General features: G+C 50.6%; 1 protein-coding gene across 4 annotated transcripts in view; it reads right to left on the bottom strand.

The window, feature by feature from the left end:
* The window catches only part of TOX2 (TOX high mobility group box family member 2), a 128,701-nt gene extending 101,114 nt beyond the window's left edge, over positions 1 to 27,587 (bottom strand). For 2 of the 4 annotated variants that reach the window (XM_040638335.1, XM_040638336.1), the window contains exon 1: positions 22 to 358. In XM_040638335.1, coding sequence (XP_040494269.1) covers positions 22 to 228 — 207 coding nt within the window. In that variant the 5' untranslated portion in view covers positions 229 to 358. Of the gene's footprint in view, positions 1 to 21; positions 359 to 26,180; positions 26,305 to 27,476 lie in introns of those variants that run through there. The other 2 variants (XM_040638338.1, XM_040638340.1) reach the window with 2 other exon arrangements.
* Between the last annotated feature and the right edge of the window lie 382 nt (positions 27,588 to 27,969).

Here is a 27,969-nt window from a genome sequence, read left to right as displayed (position 1 = left end):
TGGAAAAACCTGTTATTTAACCTCTTTTATCAAAATCCATCTCCTATCCCAATCTGGGCCTGAGTGTTTGGAGCTCCTGGCAGCGGTCTCCACACCAGGTCTCGGGGAGCAGAAGGGGAGGCAGCCTTCCCCACTCACGCACACTGCTTCGGGAGCCGGTATTGAGCTGAAAAGGCTTCTGGAAGGCAGCCTGGCAGCAACTGTCAACATGTGGAAGTTGCATGCCATTTCATTTGGCAATCAGACTTCTGAGCATCCGTCCTGCAGACATCCCTGTGCTGGTGTGCACAGTGCATGCCCACAGATGTTGCTCGTTACAGACAAGAATGAGGGGCGCGCTCAGTGTCTAAAACCAGGATCCGGGTGAACAGATTAAAATATATTCTGTGCGATACGATGGAATGAGGAAGGTCTGCAGGTGCTGACTTGAGACTGGTTGGGAGAGAAAGTCAAGGACATGATTCCATTTTTATAAAAAACAATAACTCTGTGTGTGTGTGTGTGTGTGTGGATATGCACTGTCAAAGATGCCAAACTGTGAACAGTGGTCACCCTGCGGAGTAGGAGGAGAGGGTATTTTCATTTGCTACTTTTCTCTTTTTTGTCTTATTTTCTTCTTTTTTTCTCTTCCACAAGCACGTATGACATTTGTAATTTAAAACAAGAACATAAGAGCCTTCCTGGTTCCTTCCCGCTCCTCTGACACCAGCAGACCACGGACCGAGGTCACCCACCCCAAGGCTGGATCAGGTTGGGACAGGGCTGGCCTGAGGCACTATGGATCCCCCTAGGGGCAGCCTTGTTAGCTTTCACACAAGTGCAGTTAACGTAGGGCTCCATGAAGAATGTGGACTCTGGAATAAGACAGAACTGGGTTCAAATCCTAGCTGTGCCTGCTGGAACAGTTAGCTTCCCTAAGCCTTAGTTTCTTCATCTGTAAAATGGGGATGACAGTACCTATTAAGTGCCATGTACCATGCCAGGCACTGTTAAACCAATTTTAATTTTTGGACATTTCAGAAACACCAGAGGCTGCTGAGGAAGCCTCAGAGAGCTGAGGACATCCAGGACTCAGTGAGAGGTGTTCTGGGAATAATCCCATTATTGAACACTTATACCAATAATAAACTAAGTGACAAGGAGAAGGACCTGGGTAACAAATGGTGACAAAGGGGACCGATGCCCAGATCTCTGTGTGAGGAGGGGGCTCGGGGTGGAGGATCAGAAAGGGCTCCAGAGAGGAAGAGTCTTGTGTCTGTGCCTCTGCACCTTTCCCATGCTGTTCCTTCTGCCTGGATCACACTTGCCAGACCCTCAAACAACTGGTGTCTCATCCTTCACATCCTGCTTGGAGATCTCCTTCCTCCCCTGAGAGGGCTCCTCTGACTCACCCACACGGAATTACTCTTTTCACAGCACACCCCTCCAGCCAATGGTTTCTGCTTATTTGTTTTGATGGCTTTCATTTCTGTTTATTGTTCATCTTCCTCACTAGGCTGTGAGCTCCGGGATGACCAGGACCTTCTAGAGCCTTGCACAGGTCTGGGTCTTGGTTCCTAGCAGAGGGCCTGACACACAGCAGATGCTCAAAAAATAGAAAGGACACACAATCTATAGATCCAAGGCCCAGATCCCAGCACATGCAGCTTGTGTGAAGGAAAGGGAAATATAGATTCTGTACTGTGATAGAAAGATGGAAATTTCAAACATATCGAAGATCTGAAAACACACACACGCAAAGCTGGGAGGGTGCTAGAAAAGCCCAGCCACGAATGCTTCTATAGGCTTAAGATGGGAAAGGACTTTCTAGGCCGAAGTTCATTTTCACATGGACATCTATTTCTTCATTGCAACATTATTTATAAGAAAATGGAAACAAGAATAAAATCCATTAAGGAGTGCCTAGGTTGTTCAGTCAGTTGAGCATCTGACTCTTGGTTTCAGCTCAGGTCATGATCTTAGGGTCGTGCAATCAAGCCCCAGTTGGGCTCCATGCTCGGCATGGAGTCTGCTTCTCCCTCTCCCTCCCCCTCTGCCCCTCTCCTCAATTTCTTTCTCTTACTCTCTCTCAAATAAAAATCTTTAAATGTCACACCGTTGCTGTTTAAAAGAAAGAATAAAATCCCTTGATAGGGTATTGGTTAAATAAATCACAACTCTCTATATGATGGAATACTCTGAAGCCATGACAGATGATCTGTATTCTCTGATACGGAAAGAGGTCCATATTGCTTGTTGGATGTTGAACTTTCTAATTGGAAACCAGAGACTCCAATAAGCAAAAGATGTAACTGATTATTACAGAGAAAGTGTGAAGCTAAAAGCCCTCAATTATCATTTATTAATTCATTCACTCAAAAGCATTGTCTGTTCCCTGCGCCTAGTCCTTACTCTGTGCAGGGCAAGGTTCCAGACAGGAGGGTCATGTGTGATCAGGACACTGTCCTTGCCCTCGAAGACAGCTCAGCTCAAATACATGGTGAGAAGTTAGTACATAAGGGAGACAGTGCTCCTGGCTAAGGACCTCAGGGTCATTGGCTGAGGGGGGAGCTTCCCAGAAAAGGTGTAATCCAAGCGGGGATGGAAGGAGGGGCAGTGTTAGGTATACAAAAGGGAGGAAGCATGTTGAGAAGCAGAGGTGGGGCGACAGGGGGCCCGTGCAGAAAGTCCCTGCATTATCCATCAAACACTGAACTCCACTACGGGTGGGAAAAGGGATCTGAGAGCTGAGCCTGGGTCCAGAAGACTCTGGATTTGATTCTGCCACTCATGAGCTAGACAGAGAATTCTGGGGTTGTGACGATGCTGTCCCCCGGTGTGTGGTCAGAGAACAGCTTCCTGACCTAGACTCACTCACCCTGAGAGTGCCTGTCCCATTAAACATTTGGGCCAACGGACCCAGTGCAGGGTGGAGGGGGTCCCAGCTCCACAGACCCTCTGCTCAGTCAATTTCTTCTGGGGTGGAGCTGGGGAGAGACCACCGCACCTTGACGGAACTCAGCATTTTTTAGGTTTTCTTGGGGGGGGGTGGAATTTGAGGCAGCTTGATGGTGATGGTTCAAAACAAAGAGAGATGACTCAGCTTCATGTGAAGAGCCGAAGCCTTTTGGAAAAGATATTTCTGTTTGAATGCTTCTCTCTCTCGGCCACAGAGGCAGCTCATCCAGGCTGCCTTGTTTTCTTGACATTCAGCTGTTCCCAGAGTGGGGGCAGGGATGAGGGCCAGGCTCTGGGGGCCAGACAGCCTGAGTCTGAATCCTGGCACTACCCCTCACTCACTCAGAAGATCTGGACAAAGTTATACCCTGTCTGAGCCCGTGTTTACTTAAGACCGCCTTGCGGGGTCTTTGTGTAAAGCTGCTGTCACTCATGGAAAGGGTCTGGTCCCATGCCTGGCACAAAGAGAGTGTACAATAAATATGGCTATTAGTAACTACAGCGACCTGTGCCAAGCTTCTGCTGTGCCTGGATTAACTCACTTAATCCTTATACACTGCTGAACACAAGGTCCCAGTTTACGGCTGAATGGACTGGGGCTCAAAGCCATGAGCTGACTTGAGTGTCCTTCTCCCCATTCAAGAGGGTCAGTGTACACACCCCAGGCTGACTTAGAAGTGAATCTCTATAAGCTCTTTCTGTCCATCTGACTCTCTCTCACCAGCAGTCCAATGCACACCAGGTCCTCACAGCCTTGATCTGCAAAATGGGAACAATATTCTGAGGTTGTTGAAAGAGTCTAGTCACAGCTTAATGAAATACTGCCATGAAGGTGCTTAGAAACCTTCAATGTTATCACATCACTCCTTCCTCTGGGACAAGGAGTCAACAAAAAGCTGAGCTCTCCATGTACGATACCCCAAGGAGAGGCACGAAGCTGTTTGGGAAAACACCTTCACAAGTAGGGAGAAATCCTGAACATGGAAAAGAGGTGTGAGCTCATGAAAATAAAAAAATTAAAAAAAAAAAAAAAAAGGACTTTACAATGACCCGTCATCAAATGGCCACCCTGCACCATGACATGAACACAGGGTCTCTAAAACTTTTGTCCTTGCAACAAATGAAAAAAAAAAAAAAAAAAAAAAAAAAAAAAAAAAGCCGATGCAGGCGAACACATGGTAACTCGAGACAGTCAAAAACCCTTTCCATCCCTTCCCCTGCATCGCCCTGAAGGACATGCTGACAGGGCAACCTTAATAGTAACTGACTAATTGTAAACCCTGTGATTACCAGGGTTGATTTCCATGGAACTTCCTTTTACGGCGTCGAGAACCTCTCTGGGGCGTAATTGCCAAGTTCAATTTTAGCTCTGTCACATCCAACCATCGCTGCGAACTAAGGCGGCTGCTTCCTTGCCAGGTAAGCTGTAATGAAGTCGGCTCCCTGCTTAATTTCACAATATTGTGATGCCCCCGTCAGCACCTGTAAGTGCTGAGAAGCTCTGAGCTGCTGTTAAATACATCTCGCCCAAGGGGAGTGATTAAAGCCGTTTCGCGCCTCTCTGGTGCCCGTCTGGATCCTCGCACCCACTCGGACGTTGTGGTTGCTCAATCCCACGTGCCTCCTCGCCCAAAACGCCGGCCACCGTGGGGCCGCCCTGCGCACCCAAGGGTGCACGGGGCCCTGCCTCCCCTCCTCCTCTGTCAGAGCCTCCCACTCCCCCCCCCACAGCCCTGTCAAAATTCGAACTCATGTCTGGCTGCACAGAGTCGCACCAAATGGTCCTCACACAGCCTCCCACTGCACAGCGTGTGCGTTTTTGTCACCACGCCCACAACACCACGTTCCAGCCTCATTGTGTCTCAGTGCCCCGCTGGCCTTGGCATCTGTCCTGTGATGGAGCAGCCACCACCTCCCACAGACGGAATTCCCCCCACTGGGTTCCAACAGCACAATTTTACTCCCGGGCGCTGCCAGGCTTGTTTGGCCTGACTTTGTGCGGCCACAGCTGTTGTCCAGAAATCCACAGGAGCAGAGGGGTGAGCACTGTGCCCTCCCAGCGTCCACTACTGGCCGGGCGCGCACCAGGTTCTTTGAGCCCATGTAATCCCCACCAGCAGCCAGAGCAGCAAGGGAGCAGGGGCTCGTCCCCTTGTTTTATATTTGGGGAAACTGAGGTCTGAGAACTTCCATGAGGCTGGTGAGAGGAACTGCTTTCAGTTCCAAATGCCAGTTAAGGCTGTCTTTCTTGTGAGGAGCTGCCAATCCTCTTCCCCCTCATCAAAGAAATCATGGAGTAAACCTATTTCCCTTTTCACTTATCTGCCAGGAAGCCCAGAGCCAGCTTTGCAGGCCAATTTCAATAACTGTAGAGCCCAGGGCCAACATATCTGCTTTCATTTTTTCGCCTAGAATTAGTTCTATTTTATGTTTTCATCGGCTCTAATTTTATAGTGTATTACCTATATCTTCGTATGTGTTCTTGTCACCGAATAACCAAAAACAAACAAGCAACCACCAAAAGTGAGACTGAGAGGTTAGGCGGTGTCCCAAGGTCCCACAGTGAGCCCAGCGTGCTCTTCCTACTCCTATCTAACCCCATCTTCTCCCCTCCTCAATCAAAAGCAGGTTCTGCACATTTGCTTCTTGCCAAGCACAAGAGGTAAGAGGTCCCACTACATCCACACTCACTTCCCAACATGAGGTAACACTGAGAGTAGCACATACTCTGTCCTCGGTACGGTTTCCTGCATTTACACATACTGGTTTTCAAGACAATCCTGTTAGGTAGATACAATTATTATCCCCATTTTACAGAGAAGGAAACTAAGGCACAGAGAAGGTAAGTAACTTGCTGGATGTGCACAGCTAATAAGTGTCACAAGCAGGATTAGAAGTAAGTTTCCTCTCACTGTGGTGCTGTCAACTGAGTCACTGAGTCCCTCATTTTACAGATAAGGAGACAAGGTTCCAAGAGACAAAGTGTTCCCCCAAGCCTGGGCTTTGACTATCAGGTCTGGATGGCTACAGCTGTAGATGGAGAAGCCAGGGGCTCCAGGAAGCCCCACTCTCAAAGTCCAGCCAAGGCAAAGCCATGCTTCTAGAAGCAAGGATACAAGACCACTCCAGCCAGAGGTACACAAGGAGGTTGCCGGGCAGAAACACAAGGACTAGAAACCTTCAGGATCTCCAAGGCCACCTCCGCTGCCTCTCCACCACAACCACCCTGGACCCCTGTGTGGTGGGACAGGAGTCGCAAGCCAGCTAGCCCCACACGGCGAGCTGACAAACACAGTCCTCCCAGCCATACTGGTGTCTGAGCCCCCAGTTCAGCCAAAGGCAGAATGGAAATGAATTCTGAAGCATGAAGACTCAGGTTCAAATCTCAGCTCTGTCACTTACTAGCTGTGAACCCTGGGTAAGGTGAGCCTCTCTGCAAATTGGGGTATTGATGCCAGATGCCACCACCTTGCTGGATGTCTGTGGACATGCAGAGCCCACCGGCCCTGTGCCCTCCCTCCCAGAGGAGATGTGTTGCTGTTTCAGTGCCTGCCTCCAGCAGCATCCTGGCAACTCCCTCCAGGGCATCAATTGGGAGATGACAGGGGGAAGGAGAGGGCAGGGAGGTTTGCTCCAACTTATCTCACCCAGGACATGCTTTCTGGGACAAGACTGAAAAATAAAATTAAATAATGAAATGTGAGGTTGAATAGAAACCCAAAGTCGGGACTGATCTTGCTAGAACTGCTCAGTCCTACCTCCAGGCAGGGAGGGAGGGCTCAGGGAGTCCCCACAGCTTGTCCCACTGCTGGTGGGATATCTGCAACATCTTCCAGCAATCAGCTGCAGGATGGGCTGCAGCCCACGTGATGCATCTCGGTTACCATGGTTTCTGTTTATTCTGGGGCCTGGTAAAGAGGAGTGTTTGCTGTACTCTGACTTGCAGTCACCGAGGTCCCTACACTGTCCTGGGCTGCACACAGGCAGGAGCCTGCATGCCCAGAAGAGAGGCACTCAGATTAACTCGGCCCCACAGGGTCCTCCCACCGGACCCACGGTGGATGGGACCAGGCCCCATTTTCAGATGAGAGAACCAAGGCCTGAGGCTAGCAGTACCTGCCCGGAGTTTCATAGCGACGCCACCAGGAGCAGGGATTCAAACTCAAATTTGCCTGACTTGTCCTATTTTTCCAATTCTGTGCTGGCTCATTTATGATCATTATTCTGGCTCCCAGAGACTTCAGGCCTTTTCTAAAATGGCACCCCCTGAGATGCCTTGAGGGAACCTGTTGAAGGCTCGGGGACATCAGAGGCAGTTCATGGGCATTCCAGTTCCAGGGGGCTGGACACTCAGGTCCCCACACTAGATCCGACAACATTCTCAGTTCATGATTCAAGGATCACTGGCCAACAGAACTACATCCAAACACCTCACTTAACCTAGCACCCCAGACCCACCCCTCAATCCTACACACATGACCTCTCCCTCTCTGTCTCCTCGTCTTTCCAATGCTCAAATCCCTCCTCTTCCACAAGAATTTCCTGGGTGCCCCATGAGCATCGATCTCTCCCTCATCCCAAAGCCCACCAAACCTAGCCACCCTGTGTATAGGCTGCCCATGCAAGTCTCTCCCCACCTCCCTCCCAAGACTGGGTCACATAGGGGCTTCCCAGGGGACATCTAGGAACCAAAAGTTCTTTTCTCAGACCAACTGTGCTGACACTTAAAGAGGACTGGCACTTCAATGGCTGCTCAAATGTGCCAAGTCTCTCCTTTCACAGGGCCTTCGCATATGCTGTTCTATCTAGAATGTCTCCCTTGCCCCATGTAGCAACCTGTCTTCCTACGACTCCTGAGGCTCCCCTGACCCTCCGTTACCTGGCTTCATAGTACCTGTGCAGCCCTCCTAACCAGCCCTGTTATGCTCACATTTTGTGTTTCATTATGTCATTATATGTCTCTTGTTCACCCTGGAGTTCCCCCCGCAGTGCCTAGCACACAGCAGGGGCTCCATAAATGTTTGTGGTCAGCCATGGCAGATTACAAAGATGACCACAGGTCCTCCCGTTTCTACACGCATGCCCTCTGCACCGTGATTTCACTGCTCCTCTTACCAAGAGATGGAGTCTGTCTTTCCACCTTGAAGCCAGGCTTAGCCATGTGACTTTATTTGGCCACTGAGACAGCAACAAATGTGCCAGGAGGAAAAGCTTGAAAAGCATGTGTGCACTAGAGCGTCTCGCTCGTGCTGCACCAGGAGCCCCAGAACACTAAGTGGAGGAGCCTTCTAGCTGTTGGGAGAAGAGGTTTGGGGGAAAGCCGAGCCAACAGCCAGCCAACTCCCAGCCAGCAGCCTGCCAAGTGCCACACAGGTGAGCAAGGCCATCCTGCATCACCCAGCTGTCAGGTAACCAGCCAAGTGATCACAGAGGTAGGAGAGGGCCATGCAGAGACCAGCCGGCCCAGCCCAGACAGTCCTCCAGCCAACCCACAGATTTGAGCTAAATAAAACCGTGGATGGTTTAAACAACTAATTTCAGGTGGCTTGTTAATGCAGCAACTAACAGGAGCTAACAGAAGAGCACTGACCACAATATGCTCCCAGCCGAAGAACGAGTGTCTGGTCTATACGACCTCAAGTTGAGAACAAAACAAGCCTCTTGGGAGGTGGAAAGCATCTAGAAGGTGAGGCTCAGGCCCCTGGGTTTGAACCCTACTGGCCTATGACTTTGGCTTCAGCCTGGACAAGGCGGGCACTCAACTCTGTCTGCAGTAGGAATAACACATGCTATGCCAAGTCTTCTAGGTTGGGATGATTTGAGTCTAAACAGGGAACACGTGTGAAAGACCCCCCCCCCAAAGAAAGCCAAAGACCTCTGCACGTGGGAGGACAAGTGTTGCAGAATAAAAGTCATGACTTTGGAGCTGGACAGATTCTGGTTCCGGAACCACTCTGCTACCTGCAGGCTGTGTGACCTTAGATAAGTTTCTCAACCTCTCTGAGCTTCTGGTGTCACCTGACAAGGTACCAGATGTCTGTGACATAGTAATAAGAATATGTAACTTGCAGGTCTATTGTGAGGGTTAAAGAAAACAGTATACACAAGACACCTGGCACATAGTAGGTATTCAATCAATAGTAGCTCTTCCTCCATTGCAACCCTTACCCAGCAGGTCCCTCTCACGTTACCATCTTAGCCCTGCCACCCCCACTTGGCAGTAACGCTTTCCATGTTCGATATCAACATCTTGTGCCAGGTGCCAAGTTGTGACTGTAGCTTACATAACATCCTGAGAGCGAGAGAGAGAGAGAGAGAGAGAGAGGTTTACTTGAAGAATGAGAAAGAGCTGGATGTTGCCAGCTTTGCCTGGGGGAGAAAACTCAGACCATGGATAAGAGAGTGAGGAAGGCTGAAAATGATTCAGATCTGAATCCTCGGCCTCAAAGTCTTGACACACCCAAGCCCCCATCTACCTTCATCTGGGATAACTGTCTGTGGTCCTTCCTCCCTTCACCTCCAAGGCCCCTGCATGCAGGAAGGAAGAAGGCAGCAAGGTAGCTAGCTCTTACCTACACTGAGATTGCTGGACAGCAGTGTGATTCCAGCGCCTCTGTTCCACAAAGCACCTACAGCAAAAGTAGAAGCCCCTCTGCCCCAAGGACCCCAAATGTCAAGAAAGTGGTCTACAGAAATGGTCCAGGATAGACTCCAGCCACCCAATCCAGCGTGCGTGCACACACACACACACACACACACACGCACAGTGAAGAAGCTGAATCAGGAAAGACAGACATGTGGGGAAGAGAGCCCAGCGTGGGGGCAGGAAGGGCCCCAGAGCAGAGGGGTGCAACACTGGATTACTCCCCTTGCACACATCACACCTGCCCCCAAGCCCTCTGGGGCGCCTCACTAGTGGACCCAAACTCCAGGGCCTGGCACTCAGTGCCCTGCCCAAGCCGCAGGCTTTGTCTCCTCTTCCACACTAGCCTGTACCCATCCAGACAGCTGTGCCCCGGTTCCCCAAGCCTCCCGTCCCCTTGTCCTTAGCCACAGCTCCTCCCTGCTGGATGAGGTCATAGAGGTCAAGAATGGGGGTCCTTGCAAACAGGTTTGGGTTCCAGCCCCAGTGTGCCCATGGCCCAGTCACCTGACTTCCAGTGCCTCAGTTTACCTGCAGAGCAGGATCAGCTTCTACTCCAAGTGTGGTTGTGAAGAATAAATAAATAATATAAGCAAAACACCTATCCCATGATAGATGCGAAATTAATGGCTCTTCTGTTCTCCCCTCTCCTATACGTCCCCAACCTACCCTTCTTAGAGGTCCTGACTAAATGCCTCCCTTTGCCAGGTAGCACTCCCTGAACACTGCAGGTCTCAGGGATTCTCTCTCTCCCTCCCCTCCTCCCCCCTTCCCTCCTCTGTCTCTCTCCCTTCCTCTCCCTTTCTCTCTCCCTCTCTCTCTTCCTCCCTCCCTTTCTCCCTCCTCCCTTTCACCCTCCTCTTTTCTCTGCTCCCTCTCTCCTTCCCCTCCTTGGGCTCTGAAGTAAGAGTTGTCTTACCTATGCAGACCCCCACCTATCCACCCATCCCTACCTGCAGGCTCCATCACAACCTAGGACAAGGACAAAGGACCAATCACGACCAAAACCGTGGGAGGCTGCAGCACAAACAGTGCCCAGAGAGCAGAAGTGGCTTACCCAAGGTCACACAGCAGAGTTCAAACGAGTCAACCATCCTGCCTCCCCTTCCACATTCTCAAGACTATTCTCAGACAAGGATACAGTGTATGGAGGCTGACGGGGTCCTACCCAGATCCATCCCCCAGAGGCTGTGAGTGCTAATGCTCCTTCCTCTGCAGAGGTGCCCTTGCATAACAGGAGAAAAGCACAGGAAGCATGACACCTCTCTCCCAATGCTCCCTGAGGAAGCCCATGGCCTGTGACCGACTGACAAGGGTATGCAAAAGGCCACCCCCAGCCCCGGTCTCAAGATGGGACCAGCGCTGGGGTATCACTCTTGCTCCAGGACTCCCCACAGGATCGGGCAGAAGCCGGTCTCCAGCTGAGACCACCTCCTTGCTCACTTCCTCCCCCAGCCCTGTCCTGGGGCCCCCGCGCCCCTTCTCGGGCGAGCACTCTTTCACGAGCACCCTTGTCTCAGGCTCTGCTTCTAGGGAGCTCAGCCTGACACAAAGGCCTTGGTTCTCAAACTGTGGTCCACTGACCAGCAGCTCAGCATCACCCTGACCTTGTTAGACCTGCAAACTCTCTGGCCCCACTCCAGGTCTCCTGAATCAGAATCTGCATTTTAACAAGGCCCTGTGTGATTTGCATGCACGTTAAAGTTTGAAAAGCTCTGGCTTAAGGTCAGTAGCCACCGGCCAACTGTGGGGACCATCCAGCAAACATGGAAGTAACAAAATGTGCCCATCTGTTGCAGCAATCATACAGCTAATGTGGGCGTTATCCAACCCTGATTATTGACTGCAGAGGTGAGCCACCTAGTGTGGACATAAGCACTCTGACCACCAGTGTGTCACGACCGTGGCCCGTGGTCTGGTGAGGGCAAGTCCCATGTCCTTCTGGCTTGAGCTCCAACCCCACACACCTTACTCGGTCACCAGAATTCTGTTTCTCTTTGGAACTAGTCCAATGTCTGCATTAGTCAATTAAAGCCTTTGCCTCTTGAGGAGACCCCATCCCCAACACCAGACAGCTAGGAAAGGTTCCCCAAGGACACCCCTGGAGAAGATGCTAGAAAGAGGGGTGGTTAGGATTCTCCAGGGCCCTGGGGGATGTAGGGAGGGGGAACAAGGACGCAGATGTCTCTGCCTTAGAAGAAGAAATTGCTGGCTTGCCCTGAGTCAGAAACCCCTCTTCAGAGGCCCCACTCCAGCCACCCAAGGGTATGAGCCCCTCATCCTGGTGCAAGCCCCTCAGAGTTCCTCTAAGGGGCTGTCCATGACCTTTGCAAAACTAAAGGCAATAACCAAGTCCTATGTGCTGAACGGACCCCAGGGCCAGCCCTGGAGGCTGCGATAATCCAGACGAGTGTTTGGACAGGAGCACCCTGCAAAGCTCGGTCAACGCTCCCTGTTGCCTGAGGAGGGAAGCGGTTCACCTTTTGCTAATCGTCCTAATTCATTTTTTATTACTAACTTTCCTGTTTTCTATTTGCCATCTGATTGAAGATATTACCAAAGGCATTTAAACAGCATCAGACTGTACCACAATGGCAAACATAACTCTTTTTATTGAAATCTGCATTAATATACATATAATTCCCTGATCACAAAGACCTCATGGTCCACATGTTAGACCCTAAGTGAAGGCAGATTTGACAAGAGGCACTTACACTATTGAAGGTTCTTCCAGAAACAATAAGCTGCGTCAGGAGGGTGTGACAAAATGGGTACTTTCTTGTGCTGCCAGGAAACATGGATGACCCTTCTGGAAAATGGCATGACGACCTGAATCAAGAGTCATAAAAATGCTCACTCCTTTGGACCCAGGGGTTCTACTTTGGCCCATAGCCAACAGGCTGGGTCTTTCTTCAATGGTGGGAATGTTCTTTATCTGCACAGCCCAGTGGCTCTAGAGTGCTGGAAATATGGCTAGTGTGACTGAGGAATTGAGTTTGATTTGATTTGGTGTGATATTAAATTGAAATAGGGGCACGTGGCTAGTGGCTATCATGTTGGACAGTGCAGCAAGCCATCATGGATTCCCTCCTAAACCATAGTCATCACTTCCATCTGTCCTCCTGCATCCACTCTTGCCCCCCAGCCAATGTTTCCCCATAAGACAGTCACCAAGATTCTTCTAAAAATGCTCCCACTGCCCTTGAGACAAAGTCCAAGGTCCTGGATATGGCCTGAGGTGTTCCAGGTGTTGGAGGGGCAATGACAGCAGCGGAGGGGACAGTAGCAAAGGCCTCGCCAAGCAGGTGGCACTGGAGGAGAAACTTAAAGGACATGTGTGTTGAAGTTTGCCAGGTGGGTGGGGAATGCCCAAACCAGAGGCAGAGCAGTTCGAGGTGCTCGGATCGACCCCCACCCTTGTGAAGCCGATATTTAAGCGGTGGCGATGGGACATAAACAATAAACGTAATGAACATGCATATTATACACCATGAAAAAAGAAAAGACGAGACAGGTAAGGGGTTTCTGGGGGACCCGGGTGGGGTAAAACAGTTTGTGGCACTGAATCTTCAGAAAGGAAAGTATCCGAATCAACACTGTTCTTGAGTCTGCGTGGTGGGATAGTGGCAGGGGATCTCCCCCTGTTCCCTAAACTTTTTGGCAGGTAACATAATCTTCATAATTTACAGTTCAATAAAAAGAAAGGGGTAATAACTCGAGGAGAGAAGTCACCAGAAAAATTCTGCTTGCTCAACAGAAATGTTCCCACGAGCTGGAAATTTTGTTATCTCTGGAGGCCAGACTGACTGTGCCCCAGATACCCCAACACAGGCAACTGGGAGCTACACCTCCCTCCTGAAAACAGCAAGGTCACTCCCGGCAGGGAGACGGGAGGTGGACAAAACAGGGGTCTGAGGTCTGCCAGCCCTTGCCCCAGAAGCCAAACATTGATGAAAATGCACTTCAACTTTCTTTCTTGGGCTCAGCTGCAGGTGAGGGTGGCGTGTTGTTACAATGGGAATTCAGATTTATTAACACTTACAGGCCCAGGGCGCCTGGCTGGCTCAGTCCGTAGAGCATGCAACTCTTGATCTCGGGGTTGTGAGTTCGAGCCCCACGTGGGGTGTAGAGATTATTTAAATAAATAAAAATGTAAAAACAAAACACCTGCAGGCACCAGACACTGCCTCTCACATTTATATGTTTAATCGTCCTGACAACAATGTACAAATAAGACAAGGAAGGCCCAGAGACGACGAGTGATTTATTCTTATTAACACAGCCTAGGATACATTGTAGTGGTCATCTCTGGAAAATATAACCTCCACACCGATTCATTTATTCTTCCAACAAATTTTTATTGAGCACTTACTACACAGACACCATACTAAGGTGCTGAAGACTCAGTGGTAAAGCAAACATCATGACCCCCAGTGGTCTGAAAGGCGGAACAGACACTCAAGTCATCTCATAGCTACATCATGCAATGGGGAAAAAATACACTAGAGACTGTGAAGGAGAACAATGGGATAAGCACTGTGATTAGGAGGTCAGTGTCTTTGAGAAGGCGAAGAAAAATGAGCAGGAGCCAGCCATGTGAAGAATGAAGGCAAGAACATTCCAGGCAAGGGGAAGAGCATTTGCAAAGCCTCTCAGCCTAAAAAAGCATGGTGGGGGAGACTGGGGAGAGGAGGGGGCTGGAAAACAGGAAGAAAGCCAGGGTGGCTAGAATGGTGTCAAGGAGGAAGAGGCTGGCTTTGCTCACCACCATATCCCTAGCACGAAGCCTGGTGCCTCAGACAGAGCAGCTGGGAGCAGGCTGGAAAAGCAGGCAGGGGCTAGATCACAGCAAGATTTATGGACCCAAAAAAGCATTTGATGAGACCTACACACCAGGGAAAGCCGTTGGAAGGTTGTAAGCAGAATTCTGATTTAGGTTGGTAAGAGTTCACCAAGCCATAGCAGAGAGCCATTGAGTGGTTTTGCCCAGAGAAATGACAGGGTCCAATTTGCACATCAGAAAGATCTTGATCATGGCTGGGATAGCTCCTCGGCTCATCCTGATGTGTGACTTGTGGTCACTGGATAGTAAATGTCCCCAAAAGCTAAGCATCCCCAGCTGGCAAGTGGGAGGAGGCCGCTTTTCAGAAAAGCAAGACAAAGCAGCAAATGACAGGATGTGTTGACAGAGCATCAGATGGGCACAAGGCTGTTGGCAGATGGAAAATTGTCCCAGAGAACGACTCAACAGGGTCATGGCTTATTGTTCATGTCGAGCCATTAGGAAAACACAATTATGTGCTTCACGGATACTGCAAGACATAATCTGAGACAGAGTACAAACATTTAGCGCTTCATCCAAAAAAAAGAGGTAAGACAACTAATGCAAGAGCCACTGGAGGAAATGCTTGCATTACACAGGTGGGTGGCCAAGCCCTCCAGGTTGTTTGTTTTTTCTCCTTGTCTCATGTCTCTCGTTTAAAGTCAAAGTTTGGCTCTCAGGCATCCACAGACAGATTTGGAAAGGAAATTAAAATGAACTCTCCCAGGTGCTTAAACATACATTATTATCTCATTTAATTTCATAAGCAGGTAAGCACTGGTAACCCCATTTTGTAGATGAGGAAACTAAGGCCCGGAGGTATTAAGTAGCTTTCCAAATGCCCCTGCTCCCCTCTCCAGCTTCATCTCTTGACACTCTGGTCCCCTCTTATGCCTTTGTACATGCTGTCCCTTCTCTACCTGGAATGCTTTTCTCTACCTTCTTCACCTGGCCAATTCATCTTCAAGCACAGACTGGGTGTACCCTCCTCTGGGAAGCCTTCCTTGACTACCCCAGCCTGGCCTGGTAATCCCACACCCATTTGGAATTGCTTATTTTTACCTATCTCTCTAATAAGACTGTGGCTCCTCAAGGTCAAGGACCAGGTCTTAAACACCTGTACCTGCCTGGCATCTACCACAAAGTCCTGCATACAGCAGGCGGTGAATGCTCTCTGCATGGCTGAATGAGTGAATACACTCTTCATAAGTTGCAAAGCCAGGATTTGATCCTAAGCCGATATGACTCCACAAGCATATCTCTTGGCCAGAATTTATGTCTGTGTCTTTTTTTTTTTTAAGATTTTATTTATTTATTTGACAGAGATAGAGACAGCCAGCGAGAGAGGGAACACAAGCAGGGAGAGTGGGAGAAGAAGAAGCAGGCTCATAGTGGAGGAGCCTGATGTGGGGCTTGATCCCAGGACTCCGGGATCATGCCCTGAGCCGAAGGCAGACGCTTAACCGCTGTGCCACCCAGGCGACCCCTATGTCTGTGTCTTATACTGATCAATCAGAAAACATAAATAAGCATGGAATATATTACAACCATACTGAGGACTTCATTCATCCCTCCAAAAGAGATCCTGAAAAACACCACTTCTCTGGGGAAGACAGGATGGTGTCTAAGGGTAACGGGTTAAGCAAATCCTTTTTCCTTTTGCAAGAGAATTTCACCTTTGCTAATTGTCTTGCATAACTCCCCTGGAAACCTGATGAAGGTAAGATGTTAAGTATGTTACTAGGCAACTCTGCTTATGGCAAAAATGACCCCTGGCTGGTAAGCTGCATCTGGACTGGAAATAACTATAAATAAATTATAAATATCTGATAAAGAAACCAAACTTTAGATTTTCCTGAGTGCAGTGACACTTACAACTGACATGCCCCTTGCAAGATACCCTGGAAGATGGAACTACTACAGGAGCTACGGGTCCTTTGGGGAATAAGGCTTCCGAGCCAGGGTGACTTCCAAACCCACCCGTCATGGGGCTTATTCCCTTGCACCTACAGTAAAACCTGCAGAGGGCAGGCAGGCAAGAGAAGAGCTGGGGGCCACCTCCGTGGACTAAGGCAGGGGCTGCGGCTGGAACTATTCCCATGGAAGAGGAGCAGATCCTGTGCCCTGCTGGCAGGTGCTGGGTCCTGCCCACCTCTTACAAGAAGACAGGGACCAAGTATCGCCCATGTGTGTCTTGTGAGTCTGAATGTTTAACTGAACCTCATAGAGTCCCTGTGGGAGAACAACGAGAAATAAGGGAACTGATCCAGAAAGAAAGGAAACCATCCCAACCAAAACCACCACTATGCCCGTTCTGAACTGGAAAGCTCCTGAGACTCTACCATTTATACCATTTATAAAAGACCAAAAACCTGGGATGGAGCCTATGTTCACTGTCCTACAGAGGACCTGAATGGCAGCTGGCAGCTGGCAGCTGGCAGCAGAAGTGAGGGAGGGCATGGCTTGCATGATCTCCCAGAGGCCTCGCCACAAATCTGGGATGCAACTGTGGTTATGTGAGAACACTGGAGATCAGAGAAGTTAAGTGACAGGTCCAAAGTCACACAGCTTGTAAGTGGCAGGATATCAAGCCAGGCATTTCCATTGAACTCAAAATCACATTTGAATCCACTGTCTGGTTTTGCAAAACAATTCACTTATAGCTCAGATGAATGTATAGAATAGAAACAAGCATGGGGGTTGGGGTGAAAGGACCTCCTTAATGTAGGTAGCACCCCTGGGGCACTCAGTAAATATTTGCAAAATAAATGAGCAACAAAAGGCCCAGGGTCCATATTCCACATTATCAAGTTCAGTTCAAGTCAAAACAGCAAAATGGAACAATAAAATTTATGCATGAGATTGACCCTGGGTGATACTACTGAGTTAGATTCATTTCCAACAAGTTTCTAAATCATTCCTGCAAATTAGGCCCAACTTCGAGATAAGCACGTTTTAATTAGCTGTAATATGAAGGCATTCTATTACCAAGTGATGTTTGAAGTTGAAAACCAAGGCAGAAGGCCCAGCTGGGAATCCCCTGGCCCCTAGAAGAGCCAATGCATTAACAGTAAAACCAAGGGGAAGCGACCCCCTCTTCCATCCCTGAAGAGGCTGGGAGCCCCACGTGGCACCACAGAGGCTGCAGAAGAGACGAGCACACTCTGAACGCCAGCTCAGCCAACCAGCTTCTCTGCTGCCTTTTGTAACATGACCTCTTTGGACCTCAGTTTTCTCACCTACAAAATGGAGACACGTGTGCCTGGTACAGTTCTTACGAAGGCTTAATGAGATGATATGAGAATGAGCCTAAGATGGGTAAATGCACAACAAATACATTTGTGCTTATTTCTACCCCACTTTTCTCCACAAAATAGCACGAAATTTAAAAATAAAAATCAGTGAGAGGGGACTTTTTGTTCAAGATGACAGACATACACTTTTTGCCTCTCCCCTCTTCTAAACAACACTAGAATGCCCCCCCAAAAGATACACAACAAAACAAACACATACATATATATTCATAATTCAGATAGATAGATGGATTAAAATAGATTAACTCCAAAAAAGCCCCCATAAAAACACAAGAAAGGACTGGGGATCAGAAACACCAAGACTGCTGGGAAGTAAGCAGTCAGACTGACAAAGAAGCCTATCAGCTCCAAGGCACCAGCACACCAACATGAGACCTCTGGAAAAGCTATTATCCTAACTGAACCCCAGGACATCCCCAAAGAGGGGCAGCAGGAAGCCCGGGGCCAGGCATGTGACTAGACATTTGTGTGGTGGCCTACAGACCTTGGAGAAGCTGACTGTTGGATCTGCCTTCAGGCTAAAGCCAGGGAGAAGAACTCCAATTAAATGAGAGATGTGCCTCAGAGACTGCCCCCCGTGGGGAGGCATGACAGGAAAAACAAAGTGCACCAGTGCCCTTGGGTAACTGCTGGTCTACATGAGAAACAGATGCCCCAACCTCAAGTGAGCTTGTCCCAAGCACTAAGAGAAGTTACCCGCTTCGAGTGTCCACCCACAAACCATACCCAGGGCACCCAAAATCAACAGCCACGTTGCTTAGCCACAGAATTGTGGATCTCACAGGCATTGAGGAAACTCACAACTACAGAGCAGATCAGTCTAGACCTCTGTTTACAAGTAAATGTCAGTCAAGAATCACCAGGCATTTGTATAAAATATCAGCATAAAAAGGGGCCTAATGTGAACAGAAGAACTAATCACCAAGAAAACAGAGTTAATGCAGGAAACAGATGATAACTTTTTAACTGTATTATAATCCTCAAAAGGACTCCATTAGAAAAAAAGGAATGGGATACCCTGATGTAAAATCAATCAAGAAATACTACAAAATTCTGGGAAATGAAAAGTGACAATAAAATTACTGGACATGAACTGAAGAATGGTTATGACTAGAAGTACCCCCACCCAACTCCCCTTAGGGGTTAGCCTTGGGGAATGGGGCTGAGAGGGCAGTAGGGAGAGGAAATGAGAATGAGTGGCCCCCACCCCCATTTTCCTTTATAGCCTACTATATTTCTGTGTATCTTACAAGGAATAAAAACAAATTAAAAAAAAAAGATGGCGGGACTCAAGATAAATTGAAAATGACAGAAGAGTGAAATGAAATTAGAAGTTAACAAGCAAAAGACATGTGTGATATCCTATGTTATAGGTACAAAGGACCCACTCATTTACCTCCAAGCTTCCGGGGAGCCACTGAAGACAATGGGAATAGGACAGCCATGGATCATGGCCAACACTGAGGCAGGGACCAGGTAAAGAGCCTCTTGTTGAAGCTGTGACAGGACTCCAACCCAAGGAGAAAGCCATGGTCCCCTGACCAGAGCTAACTCCCTTAGGCACAATCCAGAAGCTTCTCAGAAATCAGTGTGGAGTCCTCCCCACCACACAAGAATGTGCATGACATCTCAAGTAAGAGAATTCCTTGGGCCCCAGAAAATTCCATTAATTATCATTTTTCTTCACTCCGACCTAAGAAGCAATTATCCTGCAGCTCTCACTCCCATCACGAGATAAGGATGAATCCTCAGCAAGTGACTCAAAGTCTCTAAAAATCATCAACATGCTGGCCCTTGACTTCCAGGGAACCAAAAGGAAGAGGAGTTTTCTCCCTAAGATGCATCTCCCTCAGACAGGCACTATGGTGATCCCCTTTCTATGCATTTATCCCCAGCTGCTGGGAATGTCATAGCTGTACCCCTGCACGAGGAACCTCTCTGCCACAGGGAGCTACCTGGGACAAGGAGATGCCCTGATGCCAATGACTGGATATTGCGAGAACCAAGAGGCACAAGCAGCTCCCTTGCCCCAGTTTGGGACAACGCTGAAGAACCATCCCAGATCAGTGACCAGGTTCCAGGCCAGCTTCTCCCTCTGCCCAGTCCTGCTTCCCTTACTCCCTTACAGGTATACTTCATGAGAAGTTCCCCCAAATAAACCTTCCACAGGCTACTCTCCACCTCAGGGTCTGTTTCCAAGGCAGCCAATGTAAGACTCTGTCCAAGACGAAGGAGACTCTCCCTATAACCTATGGGGGCTTGAAGAACTCGGGGGTCTCTGGGATATCTGACAGTGTCTGAGCCAAGGCTACAGGGCACAGGCCAGCAATACATCCCCCTTGTCCTAAGCCAAGGTGGGAAAACCTTCCCACATCCCAGTCTATAGCCATGTTCTCCTAAGTATACTTCCCATGCCAGCAATATCAGCATCGCTTGTTAGCACTGCACCTTTTCAGCCCTTCCCTAGACCTACTACTGAGTCAGAACGTCTGAGAGGGCACCCAGCGATCTGTGTTTCAACTACCCTCCAGGTGATTCTGAAGGTTGAAAAGCAGAGAATCCCTGACTACTAGGTGAAATCAAACACAAGACATTAAACTTTTCCATCAGCAGAAGACCAAGAGACAGCTGCTGACAAGAGTCTGAGCCAGCAACATGAAACATCCCATACTCTGTTCCACACCTCTGGCTCCGACGCACTCCTCTACTTACAACCCAACCAGCTGGGATGTGACACTCTTTACAACAATCTCTGCTGGTGTCCCAGCTCCCCTGTAGGCAGGCCTCCCTGCCTTAGGCTGATAGAATCCCCAAACCACCCTCCAGGCCCCCTTTGCAGTGGCTCTTCCCTCTGCCTAGGACATGCTTCCAGGAATTCTACATGCCCCCACATAGCCCGCCCACCATTTCCTTTAAGACTCTGCCTGTGAGGCCTTCCTACACCCCTGGCACTGCCCCAGACAATTCTATATTTAATTAAGACTCCGCATTTGGAGCCACGTTACAGATCCACACAGCCTTTCAGCTAACAAAGAGAAGTTTCCCGTTGAGTGGTTGAGGCTTCCGGACAAGGCTGGGTCCCCTGGCACACAGTAGGCACTCAATAAAAACCTACTGAACATCTGAGAAGCCCAGCGGTAAACGGGTAATTACATATTGAAAAACCACCATCTTGTTGCTCATTCTAGCAGGCACCAGAAGTTTGCGGTTCTACAGGAGCAAGTTGAAGCTTCAGGATAATTGATCAAAATTTATTATCCCGTGTTATACGGCATGTTTTCACTAAGAGATAAAATTACAATTTACCACGACTCATTAAGTTAATAATTACTTACCATATGCTTTTATTGCTGCTCCCAAACCACACTGAAAAATCACTGTGCAGGATTCCGGTCCATGTAAATAGGATGACTGCCAACCACGTGGATAAAGAATTTACTGACAGGGAGACGCAGGACTAAAATATCGAACTGAAAGTCCAAGCTCTAAAGCTCCACCCCTCTCATCCCCGTGACTCTCTAGGTTCCCTGCACCACATTTTCTAGGTCAGTGGTTCTGAAACCGGCTCACTTTTCTTCCCCCGGGGGATACCTGGCAAAGTCTGGAGGCGTTTTCGGCTGTCATGACCAGGCAGGAGGCTCTACTGGCACCTAATCAATAGAGGCCAGGGAAGCAGCTACACACCTTATAATGTACAGGACAGCCCCCCCAAAACAAGGAATTATCAGGTCCGAAGTGTCAACTGTGCTGAGGCTGGGAAACACTGTTCTAGGTCAAACGGGACTTCCATAAATGTTTCTTTAATCTGAACTTCATAGCAACAGTATGAGGAAGGCATTACTGTCCCCTTGTACAGATGAGAAAACTGAGACGTGGAGTGGTTAAATGATGTGCACAAGGTCACCAGACCTCTCCAGCAAATGGCGCAGCTGCAATTGGAACCAGTCTTCTCTGCCTGATAAACCCAACTCTCCTCCCACACAGATTCAAGAAGGAATCAGAAGCCAAGGAAGTGAGCAGCTCTTTGTTAATTCTTTAGGCTGAATGGTCCAACTAGAGACTGCTTCAAACCGGATACAGGAAAAATCAGATCCAGAGACCAAGGCATGGAAACACCTGATGTTAGGAGGACCCTTCCCATGCAGCAGCTAGGACAGTCAGTCCTCCAGCATCCAGGGCTGAAACCCGTTCCTCCAGCATTGTAACTTTCAATTGTGCAGCTCTTTATGAATAGAAATGAAAGCATTTCCTGCTGGGGCCACATGCTATATATGCACGATTTCCAACCTCAAGGCAAACCCCATGGGGGAGGTGTTCCTGTACCCATTTTGCAGATGAGGAGACAGAAGCGCAGGGAAGTTAAATAATTTGCCTGTGCTGATGATGGTGAAGGCAGCATTCAAACCCAGTTCTGCCACGTTCCAGAACTTACACTGCCTTCCTATCTTGAGACTAGTTCTAGGAAATCAGAGAGGCAAAATAGCTGGTCCTATGGAATCACACAGGGCTGGCAGTCCTGCAGGAGTTTCCTTTGCTATATGCACAAACTCAGCTGCTCTTCCAGGCTTCCTGGCTGCTCTCTGTGCTGGGCTCTGTCCTCTGGGCCTACTTGGGTAAGCTCCTCTAGGAATATCAGGTCAGCCAAGAGACTCTTGGCCCCTGCTCCACCCTGGGTGTGATGTGCTCACTAAAATCTTCTTCTTTTTTTTTTTTTTTAAGATTTTATTTATTTATTTGACAGAGAGAGACAGCCAGCAAGAGAAGGAACACAGGCAGGGGGAGTGGGAGAGGAAGAAGCAGGCTCCTAGCACGGGAGCCTGATGTGGGGCTCGATTCCAGAGCACCGGGATCACGCCCTGAGCCGAAGGTAGATGCTCAACGACTGTGCCACCCAGGCGCCCCTCACTAAAATCTTCTAAGAGCCAAAGAGATGCTAAGTTCCTCAAGCTACAGAGGAAAACTGGCGAGCCCTGAATTCATTCATGCATTCATTCAGCGAATATTTATTGAGCACCTATGTACCAGGCCAGCTCTGGGAATACAAAAGTAAAGGTAGACACAGTGGTTCCTGCCCTCTGAAGCATATGAGGGCGCATCTCCTCTAAAAGTATCATCCTCATCCCTCCTGGGTGCACTACACTTCACAATTACAAGGGACATGCCCAGGCTTCATTCATTATATCGCCACACCACAGCTCCACATCTCACTAGACTGATGTTCACTGATTCGTTTTCCCTTTGCCAAGAGGGAAACAGAGGCCCAGAGAATGGCACTATCATGCTCAAGGTCACCTAGCAGACTGCGGGCAGCAGTGCCAGGCCAGGGCTGTGGCTCTTGACACTCATATGGTACAGAAGTTTGGCCGACAGGACCCTTCAGGACAGACTAGGGGAGGAGTTATGGAAAACACATTTAGACGGAAAGTATTCACATCCTCCAGAGTCCCCAGGACCAGCCATCTCAGCTCACCTGGCCCACAGGTCCCACCCGCAGTTACCTGTGCCCCTGCACAAAGAAGCAGTGGGGACCTCACCCACCAGAAAGGCTAAGCAGGCCTCATAAATCTCAAGTACAGGTGAGGTGGGGACAGCAACTCCCACTTCTTGGATTTTCGTCCCAGGGAGACTCCAATCGCTCACTAGCCGAGCTTGTGTTGATCCCGTCAAGACGCGAGACGCTGTGCCCAGAGCTGCATGGGTAGGGAGTTGCATCACTTACCCACGCACATGCTTCCTGAGTAGTTCTGGGTCAGGCACTGTGCCAGGTGCTGGGAGCCCACAGAAACCCGTACACAAACAACCAAACCACTGCTACACGAAGTGTGGTTGCTGGACTGCTGGCAGCATCACCCGGGAGCTCACTAGACATGCAAATTCTCACAAAAAGACTTGTATAAAAATGTTCACAGCGGCTTTATTTATAATGGCCCCAACCTGGAAACAAACCCAACATCCATTGGGAGGTGAACAGATAAACCAATTGAGCTATATTCATACGATGTAATTTTACTTAGCAATAAACCACAACTCTGGATAGACACAACACAGATGAATCTTGATGCTATGGTGAGCAAAATGAAACCAGATGCAAAGATGTATATGCTGCATATGAAATTCTAGAACTCAAGTATACTTAGCACACTGAAACTGAACTTAAAGCAAGCATTGGTAATAGAAATCAGATAAGTCGTTTCCTGTAGAGGCGGGGATGGAGACCGTGGGCTGGAAAGGAGCATGAGGGAACTTTCTGGGGTATGGAAAATGAGCAAAATCTGGATTGGGATGGTGGTTACACAGGTGTTTATATTTGTCAAAACTCATGGAACTGTGTACTTGAAATTTGCATTTTATTTTATGTCAATCATATCTCAGTAAAAAATGACCTACAAATCATTTGCCCTAGATCACAAAGCCACAATTGGAGATTTTAACCCATGTTTGCCCGATTCCAATAGCCAGTTTACACTAGCCTGCCATAGTTGAGTGGTGGGCCCCCAGGCAATGCCCTGAGCCTGGTAAAGTGCCTTGCCAAAGTCAGAATGAAGGGACTCCATAGATACCCATGGAAGAGTGTCACAATCTCCCCCTAACCCCTAAACCATGACAGAGACTTGAGGGGTGGGCACATAAGTGTCAAGCTGGGAGTCAAGAAACTTGGGTTCAGGCCTCAACTCTGCTCTCCACACACTATGTAACCTATAAGTATACTACTCTGTGACTCAGTTTCCCCTTCTGTGAAGCAAGGAAGAAGGAGAGGATCAGTGGTTCCCAGTATGGGGCCACAGATCCTGGGAGCCACAGGGCCACAAGCTCCTATGCTCACTAGGCATTGTTATTACATGAAATGAGTAATGTGTCTGCCTCATATCTGGTAAGCTATTTTTCAAATGCATGTTAATATTATTGTAATTAATAAAATAACATCTATTTCAAAGCAAAAATGAAACCACAGCAGCTTTTGCCATTATGTATTTTCTCAAACAAAAGATACCAAAAGAGCAGCCACTGCTCATGACTTTGGTTTAAAGTGGCTGGAATTTCTGTGTAGAGCATCACTAAGGGGACAGTCACCAAGGGAACAGTCGCCAAGGGCCCTTCAGGGTCAACTGTCCCATAGTCGTCCGGCATCACTTGGGTAAATGCTTGCCCTTGTGTTTCTTAGGCCTAGGTCTCTGTGGGGGCAAGCCTCTTGTGTGGACTGCAAGGACCGAGCCCCTAGTGTGCAGGCTGTGCCCTGGTTCTGCAGCCCAATTTACAGGCCCCAAGTTTGGTCATGGGTGCACCTTGGGCCTCAGTTTCCCCTCCAGTTCTGATAGTGATCAGCTGTAAGACTGGAGCCCGGGCACTTCCCTCCCCAGTCCCTCACCAACAGACCCTGGTTACAATGTGCCCTACCTCCCAACCACCAGCACTAAAGATGACTGCCCACTTGGGATCTGCTACCAATAAGCATCTGACCCACCCCAGCTGAGCCAAGTGACTTTCCCTTCCTCATTCTGCCACAAGCCTGAAGATTGAGAAGCAGGTCTCACATCCAAGTGCAAGGTCAGACCTTTCTCTCACCTACCTTGGTGGACCAGCTGCCACCCTCCTCCACTTGGACACACCCTGGGCTCTGGGCCAGGGGTCCTAGATCACAGACAGAAACAGAATCACCAGCTTCTCATTCCCTGAGTGGTTCCCTCCCTGGCCGGGTTTCACCCTAGTTCTTGGTGCTGAGTCAGAGCTTTACAGAGCATCAGAATAAAACAGGGGCCTCAGCTGAGTGCCCCCCACCAGAAGGCCCACATGTGGGACCACCCCACTCTGGCAGGGTTTACAGAAACACCACCCGCAAAAGGAGCACTCTGGGCTAAAGGCCACCCACCCACCGACCCAGGCTTTGAGGCACAAATTCCAGATCCCCATGCCCCCCCCCCAAACCAGAGGCTGGAACCTTGCCAACTTAATATTTTAAAATATAAAGCCAAGGGCAGAAGACAGTCCAGCTGCCCCCGCACCCAACAGTCGTCTTCTGCTCTCTCAAGACTCCACTTGCTACTTTTAATCAATATTCCCTCCATCAGACTGGAAATAGCCTGAGAACCGGCCTCCTCTTCAGGACACCATCCCCCTCTTCAGCTTCTAACTTTGCCGGTCACAGGACAAAGATAATTACACCCATCCGCTGTGAGACCTCACTTGCTGCCCACCTCGTCCCCCACACCGCCCAGGCTCTACTGGCCCAGGATCCCACTCCTCCACTCGGGGGAAACTGTGGAGGGCTTTGCCCTGCGACCCTAGAAGCCGCTCCCCAGGGCCTGAAGACGCACTCAGCGAGGCCCAGCCCCTAGGCCCTGCGTTCCGCGAGGGGACGCCCCCTTCCCGCAGCATCCACACAGCAAGGGGCTCGCGTAAAGCCGGTGGGTGGGGTGAGGTTGAGACCCCGGAGGGCCGCCCATCCAACCACCCGACGCGCACTCACCACGCAGCGCCACGGAGCCCGCGCGTCTGCGCCAGGGCCGCGGGGAAACCCACGCGCGCCGTTCAATCCGGGCTCCGAGTGACGAAAAGCCGCGCTGGGCTCCGGCCGGCCCAAGACCGACGCGCCTACCGCCGGACGCACCCACCGTCTGGCTTGCTAACTAAGTTTGAAAGTTCCCTCCCCAGCGAGGGAAGAGACGCGGACTGCGCAGCTGCACCTAAGCGTCCAGTCCCGTGGGGAGCGGGGTCGGACGCCCCTGTTCGGGGTGCCCGGCACGCGACTCTTCCATCCGGAGGACTCGCCGGGGCAGCGCAGCGGGGACCTGGCTGGGGGCGGCGATGTCGGAAAAGGCCGGGGGGTAGGGGGTGTCCCTCTCTGCAGCCCCAGCCTGGAGGGACGCCCGCTCACCGTTCCCGGGAGGGAACAGGCCTCGATTGGCCATTGCCAACTCGGAATCTCAGGCCCCGCCGGGCAATTAGTGAACGGCCAATTAGTGCGCTTGGGCGCCGGGAAGTTAAAGCCCCGACGCGCGAGTTGGTGACCGGGGTGAGGGCCGGGACGGCGCGGAGGCTGGACGTGACCGTGTGTGGCTGTGTGACCGCCGGGCGACTAGTGTGTCTCAGGTTCACCGTACATGGGTGGCTGTGCGTGACAGTGTGCGCCCGTGTGAGAGTGTGAGCGTGTGACTGTCGGAGCAACTTCTTTGTGTGACTGTCCCCTGCTGTGACTGGGTGTGACAGGCGATGGGGGCATGTAACGGAGTGTGTGGCATCGTACTGTGTGAATGGGTGACTCGTATGTGGCAATGTGACAGTGTACGTGGGCGAGTGACTGCATGTCATTGTGTATAAATGACTGTTAGGGTGACTTCTGTGGGACGGTAAAACAGTGTAAGTAGGTGCTTGGCTGCCTATGTGTGGCAGTGGGTCACTGTGTGTCAGCCTGCGATTGAATGTGAGGCTGTCAGGGGGACGTGGGCGAGCGTGTCACTGTGCCATCGTGTGAGCGACTGTCGAGGTGACTTCTGCCTGTGAACGGAATAACTCAGGGCATGAGGGTAACGGCGAGGGTCTCTATGTGAGTGGCATGTGCCCGTCGGCGGGGCTGATGCGTGCGGGTCCCCGCGCACTGGCACCGCCGGCACCTCCCCCCGTGGGTCTCCGAGAGTGCCCGGTCCCGAGCCGCCGGGTGACTCCTGCCCCGCACTCCAGCCCGGGACGCTCCCGCCGCGGCGCGGGGTCCGAAGGCGCGGGCAGGCCGCGCCCGCCTCGGCGCCCACCCCCGGCCCCCGCCTACCTTGCCGCAGTGGTAATAGTCCAGGTGCGCCAGGCCGGCCGGCTCGGCCCCGGGCCGCGCGCCCACCGCGGGCGCCGAGGGGTACAGGCGGACGTCCATGGCGGGCGCGGCGGCGGCGGCGGCGGCTCCCGCGGGCAGTGCCTGGGCGGGCGGCGGGTGGGAGCCAGTGTGCGAGCGGGTGTGCGAGCGCGGGGGGCGGGGCGGGGGCGGGGCCCGGCGGAGCGCCCCGCCCCCGCCCCGCCCCGCCCGTGCGCGCTATTGTTCCGGCCTCGGGCGCCGCGGAGGGCCGGGGACCCGGGCCCAGGGGAGGGGGCCCCTCCTTCGGGGCGGGCCGCCCCGAGGGAGGGGGCCCCTCCTTCGGGGCGGGCCGCCGCCGGGTCCCTCGCCGGGCTCTGCACCCCGGGGGTCCGGGAGGGGCGCGCGCCTGTCCAGACGGCCCTTTCCCGTCCCGCCTTCCCCACCAAGGGTGAGGGGAGGGAGCAGCCCATTTGAC

Source organism: Ursus maritimus, unplaced genomic scaffold, assembly GCF_017311325.1.
Source record: "Ursus maritimus isolate PB19 unplaced genomic scaffold, ASM1731132v1 scaffold_22, whole genome shotgun sequence".
In the NCBI taxonomy this organism is placed as follows: Eukaryota; Metazoa; Chordata; class Mammalia; order Carnivora; family Ursidae; genus Ursus; species Ursus maritimus.
The sequence above is the reverse complement of the archived record's forward strand: the minus strand, read 5'-3'. Positions and strand labels throughout refer to the sequence as shown.